The sequence below is a fragment of the Myotis nattereri genome (genome assembly GCF_964212035.1).
Source record: "Myotis nattereri genome assembly, chromosome: 8".
NCBI classification, from domain to species: domain Eukaryota; kingdom Metazoa; phylum Chordata; class Mammalia; order Chiroptera; family Vespertilionidae; genus Myotis; species Myotis nattereri.
In genome coordinates this window covers 23,081,835-23,104,361 of record NC_138083.1, presented here as the reverse complement: position 1 = coordinate 23,104,361, position 22,527 = coordinate 23,081,835, and the positions used below count along the sequence as shown (strand labels likewise).

At 38.3% G+C, this 22,527-nt stretch overlaps 1 protein-coding gene and 1 long non-coding RNA gene across 2 annotated transcripts in view; one reads left to right on the top strand and one right to left on the bottom strand.

Annotated features, from left to right (window-relative positions):
• Window positions 1-411: 411 nt before the first annotated feature.
• LOC308523453 lies at window positions 412-22,527 on the bottom strand. Its single transcript, XR_013996343.1, has 4 exons — window positions 22,116-22,527; window positions 21,352-21,449; window positions 2,686-2,871; window positions 412-533 (listed from the first exon to the last, which is right to left on the bottom strand). It is a non-coding gene; the product is annotated as an uncharacterized lncRNA (long non-coding RNA).
• Window positions 20,623-22,527, top strand: part of SPTLC3 (serine palmitoyltransferase long chain base subunit 3) — a 79,316-nt gene continuing 77,411 nt past the window's right edge. The window contains exons 1-2 of the mRNA XM_081097450.1: window positions 20,623-20,732; window positions 21,370-21,518. Coding sequence (XP_080953576.1) covers window positions 20,632-20,732; window positions 21,370-21,518 — 250 coding nt within the window. The 5' untranslated portion in view covers window positions 20,623-20,631. The remainder of the gene's footprint in view (window positions 20,733-21,369; window positions 21,519-22,527) is intronic.

Genomic DNA, 22,527 nt, shown 5'->3' with positions numbered 1-22,527 from the left:
AAGGGGCGGGGGAAATAGGAGACATGTGTAATACTCTTTGTAATACTTTAAGAAATAAAAAAAATACTGCATCTCAAATAATAGAGAGGAAACAAAGGTGATAAGCTCTAGAAAACTGTCGGTGGACTCAAACATGCTTGTAATAGTGATAAAGAGTACCTGAGTAGCAAAACCAGTATTTCTAATTTACATGATTTTATATAATATATCTTTCTAAATATGCATGTATAAGATAAATTAATGCATTAAATACCAGTAGACTTTTAACAGTTTCTTGTAAATCACTAAAACTTATATATTCAAGCACTCAAAACAGATTCCCCATTTTCCCATGAGATGATTCATAAGAAATGTTGTTGAATGAAGTAATGAATGAAGGTATAAATAATCTTTAAAGACTGAAACTTATTTAAGTAGTAGCATTAAGAATAGTTTATTCACTAATGCATTGAGTCAACATTGATTGAGCTATTTGGGTGCAGGACTCAGAAAGGTTTGGTACCAACGTCTACGTTCTACTGGAATGCTGACACCTAAAATAAAAGAGAGAAATACTTTAGCTTTGTATTATGAAAAAAAATTTATAACACATAGAAATGTAAAAAAAAATATATTTAACAAACATCCATACCTCTAAATGCAAGTTATTAACATTTTTCCAAAAATTGCTTCATGTATATATTTTATTTTTGATGGATCATTTGAAAGAAAGTTGCAGCTGTGATAATACTTTAACCACCTTTCTTAATACTTTAGCATGCATCTACAAAGATGAAAACATCCTTCCACATAATTATAATACTGTCATTCCAACTAAAATTTATAACTCCTTAATAAGATATATTTCCAGTTAATTTTTTGATTTCTACAGTTGTTCAAAATATGTTTTTTATCAGTGTTTTGGGTTTGTTTTTTTTTACAAAAACAAACAAGTGATTCAATGAAATACCACAACTGCATTTGGTTGTCTTTTTTTAAGATTTCTCCCTTACTCTTTTTTCCTCTTTTTTCCTCTTTTTTCCCATTCAACTCAAGTATAATTGACAAATAAAAATTGTGTATATTTGAGGTGTACAACATGATTCTATATAAGCATATGTTGTGAAATTATCACGATCAAGCTAATTAACACATCTATCACCTTACCTAGTTATCAAATTGTGTGTGTGGTAATAACACTTTAGATCTACTATCTTAGCAAATTTAAAATATGTTATACAGTATTATTAACTGTAGTCACCATGTTATACATACTCAAAACTTATTCATACTATAGCTGAAGTATTGTACCTTTTTACCCACATCTCACCATTTCCTCACCACCATGCCATTCTTTGCTTCTGCGAGTTCAGCTTTTCTAGATTCCACATTTGACTGAGATCATATAATATTTGTCTTTTTTTGTCTGGCTTATTTTACTCAGCATCATGTCCTCCAAGTTCATCATGGCAGGATTTTCTTGTGTTTTATGGCTGAATAATATTGGTGTGTGTGTGTGTGTGTGTGTGTGTGTGTGTGTGTGTGTGTGTTCATAAGGTCATTCATCCATCAACAAACACTTAGATTGTTTCTGTATCTTGGCTATTGTGAACAATACTGCAATAAATATGGGAGTTGCAAACATCTCTTCAAGATATGTATTTTCCAATGGATATATACTCAGAAGTGGGGTTTCTATTTTTTAATTTTTTGAGGCAACTTCATACTGTTTTTCCTAATGGTTACACCAATTTATATCTCCACTAATAGTACACAGGGTTCCTTTTTCTCCAAACCCTTGACAACACTTGTTATCTCTTTTTGTTTTTATGACAACCATCCTAACAGGTGTGAGGTGCTATCTCATACTCAGAGTTGCATTATTCAATGCAATTTGCATTTGCATTATTCAACGCAGTATGATTTGCATTTCCCTCATAATTAGTGATGTTGAGCACCTTTTCATATACCTGTTAGCCATTTGTATGTCTTCTTTGGGAAAATGTCTGTCTGTTCTGGTCCTTTATCCATTTTTAAATTGGGTTATTTAGATTTTTGAGTTGTATGTGTTTCTTATGTATTTTGGAGATTAACCACTTGTCATATATGGTTTGCAAATATTTTCTTCCATTCAGATTGCTTTTGTTGATTGTTTTCTTTGCTGTGCAGAAGCTTTCTAGTTTGATATAGTCCCATTTATATTTTTTGCTATTAAAGACCAAGCCAATTGTCATACAGAAAGTTCCACATTGTGATTATATCATTGTTTCCTCATGAAGCAATTTATCATGTTCCTCTAGCTTGATATTTCTTGTGAAATGGAAGTTAGATATAAGAGCTTGACTAAATTCAACTTAAATGTTCCATTGGTATATTGAATACTGCAACATAATAAGAGCACAGAGTGGCCAATTGTTCCAACATCTGTGATGTAATTTTATCACGTGGGTAAGGTAGTAACCAAGTATGTCATCTTGTAACCTATGGGTGATATTTTGTCATCTTGTAAAAACCTGGTTCCTCATTAACTGTTCACTTAATGGATTTAACATCTGTTGAGAATGTTTACCTTAATCAATTACTTCCTTAGGGGATTGTAGAATAAAACGTATATTTCTGATTACCTCTTTCAGTGACCAATTTTCAAAAAGGTTGAAAGTCCAAAATTTTAAGTCTCATACTTTATTGTAATGGGAGAGTACTAACCTTCTATTTTCTTCTGTTTTCAGCAAAATGGGAAGCCACATTTTTATGAGAAGCCGGTTGTTGAATCCTTTGAGGAAGCACCTCTTCATGTTATGGTCTTCACTTATATGGGATATGGAATTGGAACCCTATTCGGCTATCTCAGAGACTTTTTGAGAAACTCGGGAATAGAAAAATGCAATGCAGCTGTAGAGCGAGAAGAACAAAAAGTATGTATGCACATCTCCCTGGATCTTTGTCAATGCTGTTCTTCTCTAAAATGTTCTCTCAAGTAGTGATGCATGTGCAGATACTAAAAAGAGTGAGGAGCTCAGGAACTCCTCAGGATAAATACTATTTATTTCTACCCCTAGACCCCATCCCTTGTGTGTTCATGGACTTGTTTTATGCAAATATTTATTGAGTAACTACCATTCACCAGATAGTAAACTAAGAGTTTCTTCACACACTATCATATTTAACTTTTATAATAACCCCATGAGATAGATATTAAAATACCATTTTAGAGATTTTTAAAAAATCATAATATAAGAGCAAGACACATGGATGGGGCTATATTCTGGTCTTCTAGTTGCAAGATGTGTATTATTTATGTTTAACCCTGGAATATAAAAGTGTGTCTAAATGAAGTGTGAGATTTTTATTTCCTCCAAATCAGGGCTTTTCAACATTGGAACTATTGATATTTTGGACTGGATAATTCTTTGGTGTGGGAGGCTGCATGTGCATCGTAGAATCTTTAATAGCATACCTAGCCTCTACCCACTAGATGCCATTAGCACTCTCCCACATACTTGTGACAATCAAAACTGCCTCCAGACATTGCCAAATGTCTAATGGGCTGCAAAATTACCTCTGATCTAAATACTTTCGATAGTTAACCTACAAAAGTCTATATCATCCTCTTTTCACATCGAGCTAACAGAACAGCCTGGAAAACATTTAAAGATATGCAAAGAGTCTGCATTTTGTTAACATGATTTTCAAACTGGTTCAAATGATTTATGATATCATGAACCTTTTATTCCTAAAAATTGCTTTGGAATACTATGAGTGTGATCACAAATTATTTGACATGATGGAGCTTTAAACACATCTAAACAAAAAGGATAGGCGAGGCATGAATTTCAATATAACGAGGGAATCTCAAATCCTGTAACTTAGCAACTAGTACCTATGGTAAGATAAACACTTATTACAGTAATGCTTCCATGAACAAATCTCATGGGCATTTTTTTTTGAAATTGCCTTAAGTCAAGTGTATCACCTCCAACAGAAAATAAGGCCCAGGTTTATTATTATAATTCCTCCTACTTTTAGCAAGTATGTGAGCAGATGCTCTATGCCAGGTAATGGCTACTAATAGAGAAGAAAAGACAGTTCTTGCCATCAGAGAATTTGAAGCCTGGTGTGCAAAAACAGACTCATAAGCAAAGCATCTGACAAAAAGTGATGATGGGGAGGAGTGTGATGTGGGAATTGGGAATCTGTGTCCTGCGATCCGTTTTAGGAAGTCAGGAAGCCATGATGCTGGTGCTTGAATGGTGAGCAGGAATTTGCCTAGTGATCAAGGGCACAAAGAAAGACATTCTCAGAAAAGGGCACTGCCTGTGCCAAGGTATTCATTAACTTGTTAATCAAGTCAGATTCTCTTTGAGCATGCATTTTTGCCAGCCACCATGCTACAATCAGGGATATAAGCATAACCAGGGCAGATAGGGTTCTTGCCTTTAGAGAGCTAACCATTAAAAAATAGAATGTGATAAGAGATACTATAGAGGTAAGTAGAGGATGTCAAGAGAGCCAAAAAGAAAAAAACATGGAACCCGAACTTGATGGTCAGTGAAGGCTTATGGGAGGAAGAGAAAGTTAAATTGAGATGTGATGACTCGAGAGTAAGTAATAAAGGATAAGGCAAGATGGGACAGAAGGAGTCTTCAGGAAGAGGAAGATTGGTGTGAAATGGTCCAGCTGTAAGAGAAAGCATTGTACATTCAAGGAACCAAGAATTCCAATGACTGCAGGGCTGTGAGAGTGGGAGTATGCAGGGAGAGGATTGAGAGGCAAGTAGGGGCCAGACCATAATGGGTTTTTATAAGCCATGGATATTTATTATAAGAACAATGGGAAGGCATTGAAGGATTTCAGGCAAAGGAATGCAGTTTTGCAGATTAGAAAGATCATGTTCATTACCCCATGAAACAGGGATTGCAGGAGGATAACATAGAGACCAAAGAAACCAGTTAAAAGGCTGATGTAGAAATCCAGATTAAAAAAACAAACAAACAAAAAACCTAAGTGATAACTTGGGTAGGACCATGGTAGTGATGATAACTGGGATGGTAATAAGAGATATTTAAGAAGGTAGTAGGAGATTATTGGTTTGATTTGAGAAATTAGAGAGATGGACATATCAAAGACCACACCTAGGCTTATGACTTGGGCAGCTGAGGAGACAAGAAAGTGGTGTCATTCACTGAAATGAGGGATAGAGGAAAAAGATCCAGAGGAGGGGAAAAGTGATTAATTCATCCTTTGACAAGCTGAGTTTGAAAAAATGGCAGCTAGAGATAGAGATCTAGACTTCCAGAGAAAAGTCTCAGATGGCATCTTCCATATATCTTGAGCATATCAACATTAATCAAACCCAAAGAAGTAGATGAGCTCTCCCAAGGAAAGTCTATAGAGAAAAAAGAGAGAAAGGGAGAGAAGAGAACAAAAAACTTCAGAGAATTTTATAGACGTCAGAGATGGAATTCCAATTCTAGACTAGAAGAAAAGTGACACCAGAAAACCCTTATAATGGTTTAGGAAAGAAAAAATTTGTGTTTGAACTGAGGAAGAAAAGGGAACTAATTTGGGAAGTAGTATCAACAAGACTTGAAATTATATAGGAAATAATATAGAGGGAGGAATGCCAAATTTCTACTTTGGTCCGACATGAGGATGATAGTGGCATACCCATCACAACAAATGGTCTTATTTTGGCCAAAAAAGAGGTCACAGACACAGTTTTGAGGTATAAAGATTTTTGAATGGTAAAGGATATCGAAGCAGTTAAATCAAGCAGGGAACAATTATCCATGCTCCCAGAGAAAGATGAGGTTTCCCAGGTCCTAGCAGAGCTGATAATGAACCTGGGAAGTTGGAAGGAGGAAGCAAGTTATTTTAAACAATTCTTACAAGGATCTCCACAGCCTCCACCCCTGACACAAGCTGGTCTTTTCTAGAAGCTCTTATCACCAACCTGCCTGCTCCCTGGGTATAAGTAGCATGCACTAACTCAGTACATTACAGAATATTTGCTGAAACAAGGTGTCAGTCAAATTTAAATTTCTCAGGGTGGCATCACATGGCAGGTTTGGGCTTCAGATGTGCCATCTATCTTCTAGCCTGTTCCAATATTTTAGCTCTATCAATCCAAAGGGGCTAGTTTTGGGTTTCCTAAAGCACTTCTTACTTTCAAGCAGAATATATATATATACTAGGGGCCCGGTGCACAAAATTCGTGCACTGGGTGTGTGTGTGGGGGGAGTGTCCCTCAGCCCAGCCTGCCCCCTCTCACATACTGGGAGCCCTCAGGCGTTGACCCCCATCACCCTCCAATCGCAGGATCGGCCCCTTGCCCAGGCCTGACGCCTCTGGCCTAGGCGTCCGGCCCGGGCAGCGGGGACCTGCAGTGGCAGCGGGGGCGGGGGGGGGGGGGGCCGTGATCGCGTGGGCTCTGCCCCTGCCCCTGCAGGACGCCTCTGGCTGAGGCCTCCGGCCCGGGCAGCGGGGACCCACAGCTGCAGCGGCCCCACGATCGTGGGCTTCGCTTTAGGCCAAGGCAAGGGACCCCTAGCTCCTGGGACTGCCAGCTTCGACCGTGCCCAGCTCCCATTGCTGGCTCCACCCCTACTTCCTGCTATCACTGGCCAGGGTGGAAAAGGCACCTGATTCTCCGATCATGCCCCCAGCTCTTAGCTCCTGCCCCCCAGCTCTTGGCTCCCCCCTGGGTTTCCAATCACTGTCAGTGGCAGGGGGCTTCTTCCTGCTTTCCCTTTCGCCTCCCTGCATTGTGCCTGCATATGCAAATTAACCGCCATCTTGTTGGCAGTTAACTGCCAATCTTAGTTGGCAGTTAATTTGCATATAGCCCTGATTAGCCAATGAAAAGGGTAGCTCGTACGCCAATTACCATTTTTCTCTTTTATTAGTGTAGATATGCACAAATTGGTTCTCAGCACAGATAACTCTAAGATGGTTGAGGGCAAGAAGGTTATAGGCATGTGCTCTTGGGATCAATGGCTGTACACTTGGGAGGGAGTGAAGGGGAAAGATGGTGCAGGTGATTTGTGATGCAGTCAGGGAGATCTTGAGGTGGGAGGGCCCTTCAGAAGTGTTGAGAGAGGGGATTGAGCCTTCAATGATGATAGATGGGGGCTACGTCCAGAAAGGGATTTGACCTTGAGCCGGGCAGTTCCCTTCTTTGAGCTGTCAGCCTCCAACACTCTGAGCATTGAGGAAGGAAGGGATGCTTTAGTCCTAAACAATGAGATAGGCACAGGGCATAGCAGCCTGTCTCTAATACCTCTCACTATTGCTGCAAGAACTGCTTGAATCGCCTCTCAGGGAAAAGGCATTGCATTCAGTAAGATAGCGTGTTGTATTTCTTTACAAAATAAATAATGTCCCACCCATTTGATCTCTGTGAAGTAGAGAGCATCATCAGTCAATTGACTCTCCTTAATAGATATTCCTTTTATGTGGCACCCTTTTTATTATGTGTTTCTTCCTTTTGAGCACTGTTAGATTAGAGGCTCTCAGAACAACAAGTCCTAATTAACTGCAATGGCTGCAATCACTATATACTTTTTTATGGGACTTAGTCACTAGATACTCTATCTCCAGGCTGACCTTTATCCTTTTAATATTGCCTCTAGCCCTGCACTTCTGACAGTAACCTTACTCTGTGAAAATAAGCTATCTGAGGCACATCTTGAAGTCTCTGGCTGCTTTTCAATGACCGCTGGTTCTTTTAGCTGAAATGAGCATTATTCTATTCTCAAAGCTGGTCATTAGGAGTGCAGAATAGATTGTCCCATAAGACAGACCTGCCATTCACAAAATGACATCAGGAAAGAAAGCACGTCCACAAAGTTATGGTGGACAAGAGTTATTATGGTTTTAAAAATATCATAAATGGATGCTGTGACTTATGATTACACTCTTTGACTCTTAGTTTTCAAATTTTGATCTTATTTTTAATAAAATTTTATATGTTTAAAGTGTACAACATGGTCAAACTAATGGACATATCCTTTTCCTCACTTTCTTGTTAATCAAATATAAGCATTTTTTAATTCAGTTTCTCTATTTTCTCTCACTGGGATTACTTCTGTCATACCAAACCATCCATTCAAACTAAACTGTTGCCCAAATTTAGACTCCCTTTTTTATTTTTCTTCTTTTTGATTTCTAGCCCAAACTCTCTGAAGTTTATTCCAAAACATGAAGGCTCTGATTCATTAGTATAAACTAAGTGAAAAGAATAGAAAAATAAAAATCTCTTTTCCAGAGAGCACTAAAAATATCACAGGCCCAGGACACCTGGTACCTCCCATAGACTCCATCAACAATCAGAAGACACTGGCAAGGAAAAGAACGATACAGACAGATATGTGGTTTAAGTATGTCTGCTTAAATCCTTCTTTTAACTTTTAATTTTGGAGAAACATGTGTCTTTTTTAAAATAAAAGGTAATTTATGAAAGTTGAATTGTAATTTATGAAAGGCCTCTAGGTTAATTACTTTCTCAATGAGGTAATGGCCCAACTTCTCAAAAACAAGAAGATGTAAGCAAATATAATCAAGTAAATGTCAAGCATCACCAGAGACTTTAAAATCTTCACGCACAGCCACATTTCTCAATCTTTATAGTTGTTAACATGTTCATCAAGACTTCTTCTAATGACACCAGACTGTTATAGAACATTTTAATTGCAATTTTGTGTTCACATTAGATCCAGACAGTCCCCCAGTGCCCCTACAAGTAAATTCCAGACATTTCTTGCCCTTTTGAAGAGACTTTTACATCCACATGGGAGAAAGAGGGCTCAGCAAGTTGTAGCTATAGGAATGTTTAAGACACATCTCCAAATGTTTACATGAATTAAAACGTCTTTTGCACCCTGATGCAACAGCCTGATTCTCCCAGAGAGACTTTCTTCTGAGTAATTTGAAGTACAGGGTCCATTAAGATCACTGGGTATGAGATATGATTTTGTCCAAAACAAACAGATGGTCTTCCTGTTTGGACCTGGGTGGGTCTAAACTCAGAGAGCTGTATTGGTTTTTTTCTGGGAACTTAACATGCTGGCCAGAAACTTGTAGGATGGTAATATCAGACCAGTTCTTAGCCTTGGCTGCACATTGGAATCACTTGTAAAGCTTTAAAAGGTACTAATATGTGAGCTTTACCTCCAGATATTGGGATTTTATTGTTTTGTGGTGAACCTTGGTTGATGGGGTTCATAAAAGCTTCCCAGGTGATTCTCCTATGCAGCCTAATTTAAAAACCAATCTGTGCAGCAATGCTTCTCAAACTTTCCTGTGCATTCAAATGGTCTGGAGATCATGTACCTTCTCCTTTAATAGCTTTGACTTGGGGCTAAGATTTTGCATCTCTAACAAGCTTCCAGGTAATGCCAGTTCGGCTGGTCCAAGGACCATAAGTTGACCCTTCTCAAAGGTATCACCTGAGAGCTTATTAGCAAACTCTTTATTTTACCACTAGAGGCCCCATGCACAAAAATTCGTGCACTTGGTGGGGTGGGGGTGGGGGTTCCCTCAGCCCGGCCTGCACCCTCTCACAATCTGGGACCCCTCGGGTAGGGTCCCTAGGCCTGACCTTAGACCAGGGCCTATCAGGGCTTTCCTTCCCCCAGCTGCAGGCAGCTGGCCCCAACCCCGCCGCTGCCACTGTTTGCCATCTGTGCAGTGCTGCACCCCCTCCCCTGCCACCAGTGGCCTCCCTCTGCAGGAAATAGGCTGGGGTACGATGGCTTGGCTGGCCTGGGCTTCCCTCTTTCTTTGCTGGGGGCAGGGCCAGCCATGCGAGGGGCCATCTGCCTACCTGATCTCCCCTAACCACTGGCCTGCCTACCTGATTGCCCCTAACCACTCTGCCTGCCTGCCTGATTGGCCCTAACTGCCTGCTTGGGGGTGAAGCCAGCCCAGCGAGGGGCCATCTGCCTACCTGATTGCCCCCTAACTCCTTGCCTGCCTACCTAAACACTCCTAACGCTGGTCTGCCTACCTGATCACCCATAACCACTCTGCCTGCCTGCCTGATTGCCCCTAAACGCTTGCTTGGGGGTGGGGCCAGCCTGGTGAGGGGCCTTCTGCCTACCTGATCTCTCCTAACTTCTGGTCTGCCTACCTCAGTGGTCAGCAAACTGCGGCTCGACAAACCAGGGCTCATGAGCCACATGTGGCTCTTTGGCCCCTTCAGTGTGGCTCTTCCACAAAATACTGGCTCTTCCACAAAATACCGACTTCTGTGCATGAGCCACGAAGTTTCAATCACACTGTATGTGCACGCCTGCACATGGTATTTTGTGGAAGAGACACACTGAAGGGGCCAAAGAGCCCCATGTGGCTCGCGAGCTGCAGTTTGCCGACCACAGGCTTACCTGATCACCCCTAACTGCTGGTCTGCCTACCTGATCACCCCTAACCACTCTGCCTGCCTGCCTGATTGCTCCTAACCACTTGCTTGAGGGCAGGGACAACCTGGCAAGGGGCCATCTTCCAGTGCTGGCAGCTGGAGGAAGGAAGGCCTACGCTTGCATGAATTTTGTGCGTCGGGCCTCTACTACACTCAAATGACAGAACACCACTGTGCAACTATTGAAAGGAATGAAATCCTGCACTGGATTGTAAAGATATCCAGATATATAGTTAGATTTAGAAAAGTGATTCACACACATGTTTGATATGATCTCATTTAAATTAAGGAAAGGACATAATAAGTACAAAGGAATATATCTATAATTAAGTGCACAAAAAGACAGAAAAGATGAATGAAGAGCCTGCTTTTGATCATTATTTTCATAATAATAAAAGTAAAAACAAACAAACATGAGTTTTAGGAAGGGCTCTGCATTAGGGCTGGTGATGACCCACCCACTCCTCACATTGGCTTAGTAGTAGTTGGTATACATTAGCAAAGCTCTATCTTATTGAGATCAATCAGCCCTGCCTATTAGGACAGATGCCTTCTTGCAAAGGAAAGCAGAAAGTTCTATATTGTAAAAGAACTAAAAAATGATTTGACTAACATTTTAATGACACATTAGAAATTATCTTTGTGTGTTGTATACATGGGCATATGTATGTATACATTTGAATATTTTATTATATATATACTAGAGCAGTGATGGTGAACCTTTTGAGCTCAGCGTGTCAGCATTTTGAAAAACCCTAAGTTAACTCTGGTGCCGTATCACTTATAGAAACTTTTTGATATTTGCAACCATAGTAAAACAAAGATTTATATTTTTGATATTTATATATTTGATATATATTTGATTTATATATATTTGATATATATGATATATATTTGATTTATATATTTGATATTTTATATATTTAAATGCCATTTAACAAAGAAAAATCAACCAAAAAAATGAGTTTGCGTGTCACCTCTAACATGCATGTCATAGGTTCGCCATCACTGTACTAGAGGCTCGGTGCATAAAATTCATGCACAGGGGGTTGTCCCTCAGCCCAGCCTGCACACTCTCCAATCTGGGACCCCTCAAGGGATGTCCGACTGTACATTTAACTTCTGAGAGACTGGAAAATTTCCTTTCAAGGAAGTTTGCATAGCTAGACTCTAGTCAGCAGTACCTGAGAGATCTTGCTACCTTCCCATTTTGATATGTTGACATCACCAGCATATTTTTTAATTTTTGCCAATCAGATAGCTGTACATATTTTTGTTCTTGTCTTAATTTGCATTTCCTGATTAAGAGTGAGATGGAGGCTCTTTTGATATGGTTATTGGTTGGTAACTTATACTTACTCTTCTAGATTGCCTATTCATAACCTTTGCTCATAATTTTATTAAATTATTTTTCTTACTGATTTAGAGCAGTTCCTTTTATATATTCTTATATTAATAATTTGTTAAATGTATTTTAAAGATTTATCTAATTCTGCTTCTTGCCTTTTAACTTATTCTATATTATATTTAGCTGTACATACAGTTTCAATTTTTTATGTCATATGCATCAAACATTTCTTTTATGTTTTCTTCATTGTTGTTATGATTATTATTATTTTGCTGTTAATTTTTTTCTTTGAGGAGGGGGAGTTAATCATGTTTAGGAAAGCACTTTTTAATCTCAAAATTACAACACACTTTTCTTTCATTTTATTTGGTATTTTTATGATTTGGGGTGTTAATATATTTAATTCAAAAATTCATCTAAAATTTATTTCTTTGTGCTGTGTGAGGTAGGATGACTATTTTTAAAAGATATATTTTAAATCATCTCAATTAAACAGATGGTTATTTTTTACCCACTGATTTAAAATATTAATCTGCCTACTTTTAGATAAATATACAAGTTTTAGGTAAGTCTTAAAGATTTTCTCTCTGTATATAATTTAGAATTAGCTTGTCAGGTACCGGATTTTAAGAAAAAAAATTGTTATTTTAATTAGCAATACATTAAACTTATAGGTTAACTTTTGAAAACTTGACATTTTAATAATATTTAGTCTTCCCTTTCAGAAACATGATACATCTCTCCATTTATTTAGATATTTCTAATGTTCTTTTTATATTTTGTAATTTTCTTTATTCTAAAGTTCTATTATTTCCTCGTTTACTATTATTTGGTTATGATTTTTTTATGGTGGTGCTACTTGAATGCTATCTTTTATCCCTATCCTATATTCTAATTAGTTATTGATGACATATAGGAAAGCTATTGATATTTTCATATTAATTTTAAATGTTACCACCTTAATAAATTCTCTTCTTAGTTGTCACAGATTCTCAGATCGTTGTATTGCGATTTCTTCTCTTTTTTTTCATTTATTCACAGAGTATTCTGTGACAGTAGTCAACATGTATTCTCATTGAATTCTTAGGCACCTATGAAATAGGAATTTTTATTCCCATTTTACCCATGAGAAAACTGAGCCCACGAGGGCTAAAAAACTGGCTTTAGGTTACATAAGTGGTAAGTGGCAGAGCCAGATTCACATGCCTGTATCTTTAACCTCATTCACTCCACCTCTGCACCAGCGACTCTGTCAGGTGCTGTGCTTTTTAACATATTACTGATGATCTTCACCACAGGTAGGCTTTATGATCTCCACTTTATGAAGAGCAAATTAACATCAGAGAACTTAATTGACCTATTCCAGATCATATAGCAAATAAAAAATGGAGCTGGCTTCAAACTCAGGTCAGTCTGCATAGCACTTGATTTCATCATGGGTTGGCATCATCAAGGTTTATATGTATCATTTATTCCCTAATTAAATTATCAAGCCCTTGAGTGCTGAAATCATGTGCCACACCTGGAACTTAGATGTTAGTGGACAGATATGTTATTTGGACCTTAGATCAAATTTTTCCATTGAAACGAGTTATTTTTAAAAACAGCTATTTTCCGGGCTAACCTCAAAGGCCCATTTGGTTAAAGATCAATGTGCTAGTGGAGCCCACAGGATTCAGGAAGGACAAACGAGGTCTTCCTCTACATTCAGGGGACAGCCTAGACCTGGGTAAATTTGAGATGGTATTGCAATTCTTTGTAAGTTTTCAATGTGTGCCATGAAAAACTATAAACTGTCCTTTAGGTCCATCACAACAAACTTGTTCATTATGTTATTTGAGTCCTTTTAACTTATTTTTTGTCAACTCAAACTTACAATTTCTGAGAAATGTATGTTAATGGAGCTAATTTCCTGAGGGAACAGGAGGGCCCTGGGGAAAGGCTTTGTGGAAGCCCTTCTTGTGCTACTGGTTAGACCCAGTCATCTCCTGAGCTGGTCCATTCCACGAGAAAACATATAGAATCTGAAGGGTTTAATGACTGGTAACTTCACCCAAGCCATGATCTCTTCTGTCACTTTAGCCTCTGGTCTTCAGTGACAATAGAATCACTTTTGGGGTGATATTTTTGATTATCTATAAGATAGAATGCTCATAACCACATACTGGGGCAATCCACTGCATGTGAATTTGAAGGATGGTTGGGCTCCTATGCTGGTCACATTTGTAAGTTGAAAAATATCATTCCAAGTGCATTTGCTCTTAAATAGTTAATGATCCTGATATAGGTTTAATTATGATTTAAAGCTACAAGGTAATGATAATTAGTTATACCTTTTTATGCTCTAACAAGGAAATGGACATATATTTGAGATAAGAGGGGATTGTGCGATTCTAGGAAAATTTTTTCTAAACTATTTCTTCTTTTATTTAATAACATGTTTACAGCGTGTTTACTATCCTTCAGATTATACTATATCCCCAAACATTATTTGTCTTTCTATTCCTAATTTTTTAATTTCTTATTTGAAATACATCTTATAAACTCATTTCAGCTAGAGAAAAGAGACAACTAGGTCCTTAAGGAATATTTCTGGACTTTGAATAAAATTACGGTTTTAGACTTTATGATAAATCTTACTCAAGGTAAAAATTACCCATTGGTTTAGGAGAGAACTGAACAGTTGATTTAGGAAAACAGTTGGCTTTAGGTAGAAAATAACCAAAATATTATGTCTTCAAAATTAAGATAAAAATTAATTTCAGATATTGAACCACAAGATGCACAGATACCAGGGCAGAGGGAACATGGAAATCATAGAGTTCAAATACCTATTTGACAAGTGAGGAAAATCAGATCCAGCAAAGGGACCTGAACTCTGGTCCACCTCCCTCCTCACTCACTCTCCTCAAGCTGGCACCTGCCTCAGCTTTTCCAAGCTTCCCTCTAAAACACCAGCAATGATGAAAAACATGACCAATATGGAAAAGTAAGGCCAACAGATTGCCAGACCATTGAGTACTGTCCACTCACCATAAGGAACTTGACATTGACTCAAGAAAACAACTTGAGGCTTCTCATCATTGATGCTTTATGAAGATATGCCATCATGGACCCTGAGGGAAGGAAAATACTAACTCCACTATGTATATATATATATAATTTATTTCAAAGAGGACGGGAGAGGGAGAGAGAGAGATAGAAACATCAATGATGAGAGGGAATCATTGATTGGTTGCCTCCGCAAGAACCACACTGAGGATCAAGTACGCAACCCAGGCTTGTGCCCTGACCCGGAATCAAACTGTGACTTCCTGGTTCATAGGTCGATGCTCAACCACTGAACCACACTGGCCAACCCTTCTCCTTCTTTTTCACCTTTTACTCCTCTTCCATTTCTCCTCCTTCTTTCAATCATACAACTCCGATTAGATCTTCTGAATTTGTTCTTCATATCTCTTGGCTTTTCCTTAATTTTGTTGCTGTCCTTTCTCATTAGGCTCTGAAAAACGTAGTCAGTTTATTATCCTAGCTTATTAATTTGCTCTTCAGCTGTGTCCATTATACTTTTAAATCTGTTATCTTTTTAAAGAACACACTATTTTGTTTTGTCTCTCTAAATATATCTTATATAGGTATGTAAATACATATATAAATAATCATTCTTCTGTTTTCTCTTTTGCCTTTCTCTAGAATGTTATTTCTTCTGCTTATTAAATTTTGTGCCTCTTATTGTGCTAATTTTCCTTAAATAGTAGTGGCACTTTGCTTTATGCTCCTCTGTGTATTTAGAATTCTTATTTGCCCACATATCCCCTTATCTTGAGGGACTGTAGAGGGGAATAGAATGAGATGCCAGGAACAGTAGCTTGTGTTCTTGCTGTGTGGGCTTCCCACATTGGGTCATTGCTCTTCTGTTCAGCCCTTGTTTCCCACCACAGTGCTTTGTCCTGTGGATAATATTACTGCTTCTTACTTACTGACCCAAGAAAAGGAGGACAAAGAGAGGTAGCTCTCCAGTTATTCATCCTGAGTATCAACTTCATACAGGTATTGACTGTCAGCTTGACACTCTGCTACAGGTCACTTACGTCCACACAAGTCTCTGCAAATGTTTTAAAGCTATAGTTCCCTGTGGTCTTATTTCTCCATCGATCAGATCTTAATTCATTTTCTATCTTTTGTGATCCTTTAACATTTCTGACTTATGATACTTATGATACTCTTGACTGTTTTCTGGCATTTATAGATTCATTTTGTTCTTAAATTCCTATTTTTTGTTATTTCATAGGACTTTTAGATGAGGGGTAGAATATGTACAAGTACTAAATCCACTATGTTTATTCAACATCCCTCTAATTTCTGAATAAGAAAAAATAAATTTAGTCATTTTTCCTTTGTGTTTCTCGTATTTCTAAGGACTGTTTATAATACAGTTATTCTTTTCAACAAAAAAGAAAACACAAACATATTTTATTATTATTCTGAGCTCAACCCTGTTAAGAGAAACAGCTATTTTCCAAAAGAAAATAATGATATAAAAGTAAATGTTAGGTGAGAACAGAAGTGTCAATGTAGGAACAAATGAATAATGGTGCTTGTTAATGATTTTTCTCTCTTGACAAATTCATGATTCTATTTGCTAGTGAATGGAAATGTAGTTAAATAAAACAAAAATGGATATGCTTCCAAATTTGGTGGTATTTTTTTTTACAATGGACTATGGGTATGTTCTCTTTGATTCCTTATAATCACCCTAATCCTGCAGCATGATTTATCAAAAAGAGCATTGGTTTTAGAATAAAGTTCAATTCCCAATTTTTCCATTTAAATGTTTTGCCTCTCTATTAATTTGTCTATAAAACTTGGATAGAAATACCTGTAACACTTGGAAAATTATGAAGCACCCTACAGGCTTAAAGGTGGAAAAAGAAAAGTTGTCATATTGCAGAAAAAAAACAATCCATATTTGTAACTGCATTTTTCAGTTTTGCTGAATCCTCCTGTAGCCTACCCCTAAAATGATGGTGTCCTTAGAGCCTCGGGTTCACTCTCACATCTAGTCATTTGTGTCAGGAAGAAAAATGAACAGTGAGTAGGTCAAGTGACAAAATAAATCTACAGGTAGATCAAGATATTGCCATGCTATTGCAATGCTGTCCTATTGCAACGTTTGTTTTTGCAATATCTAGTCAAGTTTCATTTTCTGGTGTAGTTAAAATGCCGTGGGAGGCTTACCTTAGACTAGAGGACATTGACCTTTGCAAGGTATTGACTGCTCCTGAATAAACCTCACTGATGCTCAAAGGAATGGGGTGGGGTGAGAGCACACCCATGCAGTGGTAGGAAGACTCACAGGTGAGGAGGAGGAGGAGGCAAAGAACAAGCAAGGTAGTTCTTTCCTGGACCAGATCTTGAGTTCTAAATAGGTTTCCAAGCTCAACTATCCTTCTCAGGAACATGTAGACTGCTAAGCTTGATTTTCAGATCTAGACTAGTACTCATATGACCCACAAAGAAATGACTCTGTATAGTAAAAAAAAAAAAAAAGGAGGGGCCATCCTTTTGACCAAGAAGTTTCAGATGCCTAATTAATAAAAGTTTATTTTTAATGTAAAGGTCATTTTCTAGCAGAAAATTTTCTCTAATCCTGCAAAATAGCTTAAAATCCCTGTATTTTGCCTTCAGAGCATATATCCCAATTAAGAGCTAGCTGCTGGTTTTCTTACCAGCAGAAATTTTGGATCTCTGGGCCAGAAACCAGAAAGGTTTGGCAGAATGGAGTATTTTCCCACCTTCCCTCAGGGTCCATGGTGGCATAACATTATAAGGCATCGATGATGGGAAGCCCCAAGTTGTTTTCTCAAGTCAATGTCAAGTTCCTTCTGGTGAGTGGACAGTACTCCATGGTCTGGCAATCTGTTGGCCTTACTTTTCCATATTGGTCATATTTTTCATCATTGCTGGTGTTTCAGAGGGAAGCTTGGAAAGCTGAGGCAGGTGCCAGCCTGAGGTCACCCTGAAGTGACTGCTGGAAGAGTGTGTGAAGTGGGAGGTGAACCCAAGTTCAGGTCCCTTTGCTGGATCTGATTTTCCTCACTTGTCAAATGGGTATTTGAACTCTATGATTTCCATGTTCCCTCTGCCCTGGTATCTATGCATCTTGTGGTTCAATATCTGAAATTAATTTTTATCTTAATTTTGAAGACATAATATTTTGGTTATTTTCTACCTAAAACCAACTGTTTTCCTATATCAACTGCTCAGTTCTCTCTTAAAACAACGGGTAATTTTATCTTGAGTAAGATTTATCATAAAATCTAAAACCATAATTTTATTCAGAGTCCAGAAATATTCCTTAAGGACTTACTTGTCTCTTTTCTATGGATGGAATGAGTTTATATGATGTATTTCAAATAAGAAATTAAAAAATTACAAATAAAATGACAAATAATGTTTGGGGATATACTGTAATCTGCAGGATAGTAAACACTCTGTAAAAATGTTATTAAATCAAAGAGGAAATAGTTTAGAAAAAATTTTCCTGGAATTGCACAATCCCCTTTTCTCTCAAAAACATGTCCATTTCCTTGTTAGAGCATAAAAAGGTATAATTTATTATCATTACCTTGTAGCTTTAAATCATAATAAAACTTACATCAGGATCATTAAGTATTTGAGAACAAATGCACTTGGAATGATATTTTTCAACTTACAAATGTGACCAGCATAGGAGCCCAACCATCCTTCAAATTCACATGCAGTGGATTGCCTCAGTATGTGGTTATGAACATTCTATCTTATAGATTATCAAAATGTCACCCCAAAAGTGATTCTATTGTCACTGAAGACCAGAGGGTAAAGTGACAGAAGAGATCATGGCTTGGGTGCAGTTACCAGCCATTAAACCCTTCAGATTCTATATGTTTTCTCATGGAATGGACCAGCTCAGGAGATGACTGGATCTAACCAGTAGCACAAGAAGGGCTTCCACGAAGCCTTTCCCCAGGGTTCTCCTCTTCTCTCACGAAATTAGCTCCATTCTACCAGGGGAAGGAGAACAAATAATTCAAAGAGGATGGGCAGGAGGATAAGGAAACCCATTCCCAATTATTCAGTGGCTCCCCATTGTCTCCAGGACAACGTGTGAGTTCCTTCTTTTGACACTTAAGGCTCCCACTTTCTGTGTCAGCTGACACTACAGCTTCAACTACACCACAGGGAAAAAAGAGGATGGAATCAGAGAGGTAACAGGGACCCAGACCAATCAAACAAGATGCTAGCTTTGATTCCCAGTGAGGTGGGGGCTGTTATACATTCAGAGCAAAGAGTAACAAGAGCTGCCATATCTTTTATTTAATTAACCAAAAGTTGGTCTTGCCTGCAACGTCCACTGAGATATTGTGTCCATGCCAGATGTCCTTGATATTTGGTCTAATCCAAAACGTTCATACTTAGAAAACATCCCTCAATTTAAACAACCCATAACATTCATTTCAACTTGTGGTTTACAGGATTCATACATAAAAAATACTATCATGTTTTATGGGTCCAATAATTGCGTTTGGGTGTATTGCAAAAAAATAACCCTTCTCACCTCAGTAGCCTAGTTGGTAATGACACATGGAGTGAGGCAAATGTGTCAGTGTGGGCCAAGTGTCTCCATGGGCATTTTTATACATGACCAAGTGACCTGCAAGAGTTTTATTTCTTACTCATTCTTCTCAAATACACCCTACATTTCCAGCACATGGACCTCTTCACCCTCATGGGGCCAAGCATCCCTGCCAATAGCAATCTCCTTCTACCGTTAGTGTCCCTCCACATAAAGCCGCCTTGATTCCTCCAGCAAGATGGCTCTCTCCCTCTAGCTCTAACCTTACAAATGCCCAGTGTACTTGGCTTAGGCCAAGATTTTGCGTTTTCTGCCTGGTACTTATTATTAGGAATTAAATGACAACATAGATATATCTTGCTTTGAACCTCAGCTGGATTGCACACCCCTCAGGCACGGATCACATTTTATACAGCAAAACAGTGCTATTATTTAAACTGTGATAGAAGCCAGGTGCCTCCACAAACTCAACTAATTTTCTAGCCCTGGACTATATACTAGCCAGATAGATACCTGCTTACAGTTTGGCAAACAGGTCCAAAGTTCAAGTTCATCCACATTTCTAAATACACAAATGAGTTGCAATATTCATGTTTTTAAAAAGTTAAGACCATATTAATATCCAACCAGTTTTTTTCCAACTAAACTGTTTTGGACATATAAACACCTATTGTTACTCTTCAGATGAAATTCTGCAGAGATTCATTGTCTCCACACATTTTGGGACTTGTTTTATATCACTCTGTAATCTTTGTTCCTTTATTTGCTACATTTTCTTCACCTTCCCCACTAAAATGTAAATTCTTTTAGTATGGAGTTCTTACAGTTATTTATGGGTCCTGCCTGTCCCCTTGCCCACAAACCCTTGCTTAAAAAATATGTGCAAGCCATAACCGGTTTGGCTCAGTGGATAGAGCATTGGCCTGTGGACTCAAGGGTCCTAGGTTCGATTCCGGTCAAGGGCATGTACCTTGGTTGCGGGCACATCCCCAGTAGGGAGTGTGCAGGAGGCAGCTGATCGATGTTTCTCTCTCATCGATGTTTCTAGCTCTCTATCTTCCTCCCTTCCTCTCTGTAAAAAATTAATAAAATATATTTTAAAAAATATTTGCAAATGAAATATTTGAAAGGATCTTCCAGGTCTTCCCTTAGTCTTCAATTGCAAATGAGATAGAAAAAGAAGAGGGCCAAAGGTAAACTTCTTCCTCTCTTCTACAGGATTTTGTTCCACTATATCAAAACTTTGAGAATTTTTACACACGAAACATTTACATGAGGATCAGAGACAACTGGAACCGGCCCATTTGCAGCGCCCCGGGGCCTCTGTTTGACGTGATGGAGAGGGTGTCAGATGACTACAACTGGACATTTCGGTGAGGCGATCACCTGGAGGGGCTCGGTTGAAAGGAAACCCTTTCAAGGAAATCCTGTCGTGGGCACCAGATTACAGAACTGAAAAACCACAGCAAGGAAGCAACTGGTCTTCCATCATTCAGCCTTTTGCAAGCCCTCATATGCCAGTAGGGGAAGTCACGGTGATTATGCTGCCGCGGGTAGCATGTTTATATTGCAATTTAAGTAAGACCTGTGTCAGAAGGTGCAGGATACACAGAGCCAGCCAGCCAGCAAGGAAAAGCCCTTTCCAGCGGTATTGACAAATTATACCCCTCTACTTCTTGCTGAAGTGATGACCGTGGCTTTTTCTCATTTAGAAAGTTTTTACTGGAATTTAAACCAGGGCACAGGTGTCATGAAAGCGAGTGCCCAAGGAAAATCAGGATTATGTAATATTGCATGGCTCAGGACACCTTTCTGTAATACTCTACCCAGCTTCAATATGGGGATACTTTCCTCTAAGGACAAACCATTTTGTGGCGGCAACAATGCAAGTCTAAAAATATATGTATGATTTGGGCCAGAACGCAAGATCTCTTTGTGAGTCTTGTATGGGACACTATGAAGATATTAAATGACAAAGCCCTTTGTGCTCACCCGCCCTTCTCTCTGCAGGTTCACTGGAAGAATCATCAAAGATGTCATCAACATGGGCTCCTATAACTTCCTTGGCTTGGCAGTCAGGTACGATGAATCTATGAGGACAGTGAAGGATGTTTTAGAGGAGTATGGCGTAGGTGTGGCCAGTACCAGACATGAAATGGGTATGTATGTCCACCATTTTGAAATTTTGTTTAGTTGAGTCTCAGATTCCCTGTGGCTACTTCTCAAATGTAGATCTTATCTAGACTGTGTGACTCGAACAGCTGTTATATAAGGCAAAAGGAAAAGGTATATGAAAGTCTTCGTGGAAATTTCAAACATTATGCTCTTGCCAACTTGTCTATTGATTACAGATTTTAGTTATTCAGAATAAAAATTTGATCTTTCCTGACCATTATTATCTAAAATAGCAACTATTGTCTCTTTTGCCTGGCCCCTTTTTGGGTCCTTTCTCCCACCTTTCTTTTTCTTTTTTATAACAGCTTTATTGAGGTATTATTGATATTCAAAAAACTGTACTCATTTAATATATGCAATTTAATGAATTTGGACATATGCATGCACCCATGAAACTATCACCACAGTCAAGTGATAAATATATCCATCACCTCAGAAAGTTTCTTTGTGTCCCCCATTTTTTGTGGTAAGAACACTTATCATGAGATCTACCCTTTTAACAAATTCTTGAGTGTGCAATACAGTATTGTTAACAATAGCCACTATGTTGTACAGAGGATATTTAGAACTTATTCACTTACCAAATGGAAACTTTATACCCATTGGAAAATAACTTCTCATTTGGATTTAGCCCTTTCTTCCAATTTTCTGAATGATGTCCACACCGATCTTGATTTGTATATTGTCTGTCTCTGCTACTACAACATAAACTTCATTAAGGAAGGAATGGGCCTGTTGACTGTTGTGTTGAATGAATGAATGAATGAATGGGCAAGGTGGAACAGACTGCTTATTTATTTCTTTTTTAGCAGAACATTCTCTCTTATTCAGAGAAGTGACATCAGTTAGAAGGAAACTACTACTCCACTTCAGGGAGGAAGAGTGGTACAAACTTCCTCCTATAGAGGACTTTGCTATTCCTGGCACTTGGTTTGCTTATATACCATCTCATTTGTTCTTCACAGAAAGGCTGTGCTGTGGTAGTTTGTGTTA